Here is a 5,698-nt window from a genome sequence, read left to right on the forward strand (position 1 = left end):
CCCCCGGCACGGTCGGCCATCTTTTGTAACTCACTCCTGCCTCCCACGCAGTTTAACAAGCACAATTCGCTGCCTAAATCAACACTGATAGCACTGATCAAAATAAGCCTCTTTGCTCGGCACACGGAAACACCAACAGTCCGGCCACTTCCTCAGCACCCTCTGTGAAGTGTCCTTCCTCTGATGCCTGGATGTTCATCCAATCGGTACATACGGATCAGTAGTGTCGAGACGTGATGTCGACCCAGGAATTACTACAGCGATTCTTCTCCTAAGAGTAACATCTGCTCTCCCGATACGACCACCCTACCCCTGAGCAAACCTCACTGCCAAACATCGAAAGGATTCAGTTTCAGAATAGAGCTGTCATTGGGTAATGGTTTCCTCTCCCTAATGCATTGCAATTCCTTGGAGTACGCTTCTTTCTGAACCTCTCTGAGGATAAATTGTTCTGTGTCCCTGTAACTCTTCACAGTTTTCGATTCCGACCGCACGTCGTCGCTTCCACATACACCGTCACCTCGACGGTTACGTACAACGCATCTGAGAAGTGCGATTGCCTTCACGAATCTCTTCCACGAGGAGAACTTGCGAGCCTTCTGTAGCCAAAATGGGTCTCCGACTTTGGTCGCCATAGCAACAATTTCTGGTCTTACCTCCTTGTCCTCTGGGTCAACCAGTTCATGCTCCATGACCTCGTCGTTACTGTCACTATTGCCAACGAAAGTCGGCCCCGAGAGCCACAAACTCTCATTCAGCTTCTCTGGAGACAGACACCTTGTAGCACAATCAGCCGGGTTCATCTCTGTCCGTACATAACTCCACTGCTCGGGGTTAGACCACCTCCTAATCTGGGCCACCCTGTTTGCTACATACATGTAAAAACGTCGAGAACGATTGTTAATGTAGCCTAAAACCACCTTGCTGTCAGTATAGAACCTGACAGCATCAGGAGTGAATTCCAATTCATCTAGTGTGAGTCTGGATAGTTCTGTGGCCAGAACTGCCGCACATAATTCCAGTCTTGGTATGGTGTGGCCGCTTTTAGGCGCAACCTTGCTCTTGCCAATGATGAACCCTATCTGCTCCTTTCCAGATGAATCCGAACACTTCAGGTACACCACTGCTGCAATGGCGCTCTCCGATGCATCTGAGAATATGTGGATTTCTTTCCTGGTGCCACCTTTAAATGGTAAATCCACATATGTACGTCGGATATGCAAGTCTTCCAGAGACTTCAGGGAGTCTCTCCACCTCTCCCAGTCTCCTCTGTACTGCACTGGTAATGGGTCGTCCCAATCTTGCGTCTCGGCACACAATGCTCTAAGTAGAAGTTTACCCTGAATTACTACAGGGGCAACAAATCCGAGTGGATCATATAGGCTATTTACCGTGGACAACACGCCCCTTCGCGTGTATGGTTTCTCCTCCTCTGACACTCGGAATGTAAATGAATCTGTCTCCAGGTCCCATACCAACCCTAAACTTCGTTGTAAGGGTAGCAGGTCGTTGCCCAGGTCTAAGTCCTTCAGGTCCTTGGCCAGATCCTGAGGAAGAAAGGCTTTCATCACTTCCTTGTTGTTGGAAGAAATTTTATGTAGACGTATGTTTCCTCCTGAACCCTGGGTTCTCTTGATCAGATCGACTGCTTCCTTACTAGATGCCAGTGACACGAGTCCATCGTCGATGTAGAAGTTCTTCGTAACGAACTCTTTTACGTCTGCACCAAACACCTCCTCACCTGCCTGTGCCACCTTTCGCAGTCCATAGGTAGCAACAGCAGGAGAGGGACTGTTTCCAAAAACATGGACACCCATCCTATACTCGATCAATTCCTTCTCGGGGTTGTTGTCCTTGTACCACAGGAACCGCAGGTAGTTTCTGTGATCTTCTGTTACCTTGAAGCAGTAGAACATCTGCTCATTGTCGGACGATACAGCAACGGAATGTTGGCGGAATCGGAGCAAAATCCCCAAAAGACTGTTCACCAAGTCAGGCCCAGTAAGCAGTACGTCATTGAGAGAAACACCTTCATACTGGGCTGATGAATCAAATACCCCCCTAATTTGGCCAGGTTTCTTGGGGTGGTATACGCCAAAGAGCGGTAAATACCAACACTCTCTCCACCATCTAATTGGTGTGCTACTTTCGCATGACCCTGTCTAGTAACTTGCCCATGAACGCCACAAAGTGTTGTCGCTTCACAGCGGTCTTTGCGAAGGCTAGCATTAGTGTCCAGCGGCTTCATAGCTTGGGGTCTATTGTTGGGGAGCCTCGGCTTAGGGTTCCGAAAAGGTAGTGGAGCAACAAGATTCCCATGTTCCTCTCTGAACATCGACTTTTCCATAATGTGGAGAAACTCTCTGTCCTCCACAGAGAGACCAGGTTTATCGTCATCTTCCGTTCTTAACACGTTCAACGCGAAACACGAGTATACTTGTTCGAAACCTGCAAAACGCCGCACTGGCCGCGAAACAACGAGTATACCTCGTGGCCAAAAAAAAAAAAAAAAAAATTAAAAAAAAATTGGAACGTTTACTATGTTCTCCTATAGATGGCAGGGGCTATACGCTTAGCAATTCAGTAGTAGATGACATAATTTAAACAATACCTTTACTGTTGTTTTTTGGAACGTTATTTTGGGAGTTTTTGGACTGAGGTAATGTTTGAGTGCCACCTCGCCAAAGGGGCGTTTGACCGCCGTGTTTTGTGAAGTTGTTTTTTATGTCTGAAAGTGGTGTTTGATTTGATACATCACCCTGTGATAGATTCCGGTGTTGTTTCGATTGTCTGAGAGTAAGTTATTATCTATATCTTGTACTAGCCACTTAATTATAAATAAATTTTATAGCTAGTTAAACCTGCCAAAAACATTTTGTGTAATAGGTGACTAAGACGAGTAAAAACGCGAAAATCTCAGCACAGGGCGGGTAGATGCATTGTTAACCCAGGCCAAGGCGTTGAACGTGTTAAGAAGATCGATGTCGGATCATCACTCATGTCAACCCCAAGCTCGCGATCCTTGAACGTCTCTTTCACTTTGAGAGTACTGGTGCATGGCGCAAGAATGGTGGTGCGTCCATTGGGCAGGAGATAGGTCTTCCTTACTGAGATAAATTCTGACCTATGTACTTTGCCTAGACATGCTTCTCCGACTATCACCCAGCCTAGACGCAGTCGGTGGGCATATGGAGATGAGGGTGGGCCTGTACGCTGCTCGAGTATGTGGTGAGCTTCTATGAGATCCCTACCAATCAAAAGAAGGATACTGGCATTGCCGTCTATAGGAGGGAGATGCTTTGCTATGTCACAAAGGTGAGCATGATGCATCGCTACCTCAGGTGTGGCAATTTCCTCACGTGCGTCCGGAATCTCATCACACTCTATCATGGTATGGAGAGTCAGTTGTGAAGTTCCGTCCAGTGATTTAATGATTATGTTATTCGCCCTCCTACCCGATACCTCAACCTGACCAGCACATGTCGACAGAGTGTATGCGGTCTTGCCACAATCAATGTGCAGTCGATCAAACAATTCGGACTTCCCTAATGATCTATTGCTCTGATCATCTATCACAGCATACGTTCTAACTGCCATTTCCGGGTGTCCCTGGGGGTGTACACTTACAAGCAGTGTCTTGGCACACGACTTTCCAACGAACCCTGGCCCACAAATCTGAGTACACTTTGTACGTATCTGACCGCCATACTCCCCGCCATGAGTTGGCTGACGTCCATGCGACCCTGATGTATGTAGACATGTAGACATGTTTGACCAGACATGTAGGGCCGTCGCATGCTCTTTGCTCCCGCAATCCTCGCATTCAACAGCTTCCTTACAATTGCGAAAGGCATGTTTAGAGGAAGCACAGCACTTGAAGCAGATGCCAAACTCCCTTAAGAGTTTCCTCCGTTCATGTATCGGCTTGCGTTTAAAGCTCCTGCACTGGTTGAGGGTATGCCTCAATTTGTGAATCGGGCAAAGCCTTTCAGGGTCAACCTCGACTTTGTCATCGGAGATCTCCACTTTCCTGGTTGTCAAGGGTCTCATGTCAGACTGAAAGATCCTCATTGCGTTCTTGTCCTTTCTGCCTGTTGTGGCGTCAGAACTCTCAAACAGGAAACTGGGATCGTTCTTCACACGTGCGATTTCTCGAATAAATTCCACAAAATGAGAAAATGGTGGAAAGGTGACGCCATATTTCCTTTTATAGTTCTGTGCCGACGTTGTCCATTTCTCCTGCATCCCGTATGGGAGTCGATTTACTATAGGATTGATCCCGGATGATGAGTCAAAATATGCCATGACTGCCTGATATTGCGGATCTTCTTTCACTGCCTCGATCTCTGCCAGAATATCAGAGAGTTCATACAGTTTTTTATTGTCCCTGCCTGTAATCCTTGAGAAGCTCTCAAGTCGCCATTTTAGGGCCGCTTCCACTTTCTCGGGAGCACCGTACCTATCATCCAGTCTCTCCCACACACGCTGAAGGCCTCTTCCGGGGTTCAAGGGACTTGCCGCTCTCAGACTCTGTGCCTGCCCCGAGGATTCAGGACCTAGCCACCTAACAAGGAGGTCGAGCTCTTCTATAGCAGTTACCTGTAACTCTTGTGTGACGTTCCTAAAAGTCATTTTCCAAGAGGCATAAGACTCCGGACGATCATTGTAATTAATCAAACGTGAACCCAAAAGTTCCTTCTTTAACAAAAGACGTGTAAGGTCTGTAGCCGTGTGCACAGCGTTTGGTGACTCTGTCACATTTGCGGAGATGTCAGGCTGGATACCCCTCGGATGAAATTCAGTCGCTCTGGAGCTCAATCTGGTACGATGTTCCTCTGGACGAAATATATCAGATGTCACTACGTTGTAGTTCTCTGGCTTCGACTGTGCCTGCAACATAGGTATCTTGTCCAGCGTGTCTCTCTCCTTCTGAATAGCAGAAGCATCGTGTTCTGCTGCATATCTCATGGTGCGCTCAGCACTGCTCTGAAACTCCACATTGATGCCCATTCGGGGTCTGGAAGTTTCGGAGAGGTTGTCTTGACTACCAGTAAATGTCTCGTGTGCCTTAGCTTCGGCCTCCGCTATTGCTGCCTCCTTCTCACTGCGTAACACATCAAGATCGACCTGCAGCAGGTCTGTTTCTTCTTTTATCTTGAGTTGACGTCTCCTTATCTCTGCTTCTTTATGCGCGTAGTCCGCCTTCGCACGAGCAGCATCAGCCTTTGCTCCCGTCTGATATCGTTTCATATCACCATGTAAAATAAGCAAATAAATACAGTATACTATATTATCTTTATATTAATATATCAGTATATATAAATATAGTGAGCACAAACTTCTTTAGTCTGGCGACGTGGTCAATACTGGAATACCTGCAGCATCCGTATTGAAGCCATGGTGCGCGAACAACTTCAAGATTGGATCCGACAGAACTGGACAGATATGGGTATTATAAACATGTTAACCCTAATTCAACTCGCTATTCACCATGACTATGGACTATGAATATATCTAATCAATCAGTCATACAGTACTCTCTGCTGGAACACAAACAACCAGTTCCGTAACTGGTCGAGTATATACAAACCCCCTTGCCCACTCCTTAAAGACTCGAACTTTACGCTTTGCGGACCAATCCGATCTCGACCAGGAATCACGTTTGTCGACGAACCCATAGGCCACTCGTTCCTGATGC

At 47.0% G+C, this 5,698-nt stretch overlaps 1 protein-coding gene across 1 annotated transcript; it reads right to left on the minus strand.

Annotated features, from left to right (window-relative positions):
- Positions 1 to 323: 323 nt before the first annotated feature.
- LOC106814066 lies at positions 324 to 5,250 on the minus strand. The gene is made up of 3 exons (XM_014818336.1): positions 2,997 to 5,250; positions 2,175 to 2,448; positions 324 to 1,980 (listed from the first exon to the last, which is right to left on the minus strand). The coding sequence occupies exons 1-3, from the start codon at positions 5,248 to 5,250 to the stop codon at positions 324 to 326; spliced, it is 4,185 nt and encodes a 1,394-aa protein (XP_014673822.1).
- Positions 5,251 to 5,698: the final 448 nt, after the last annotated feature.

This window comes from Priapulus caudatus, unplaced genomic scaffold (genome assembly GCF_000485595.1).
Source record: "Priapulus caudatus unplaced genomic scaffold, Priapulus_caudatus-5.0.1 Scaffold866, whole genome shotgun sequence".
In the NCBI taxonomy this organism is placed as follows: Eukaryota; Metazoa; Priapulida; class Priapulimorpha; order Priapulimorphida; family Priapulidae; genus Priapulus; species Priapulus caudatus.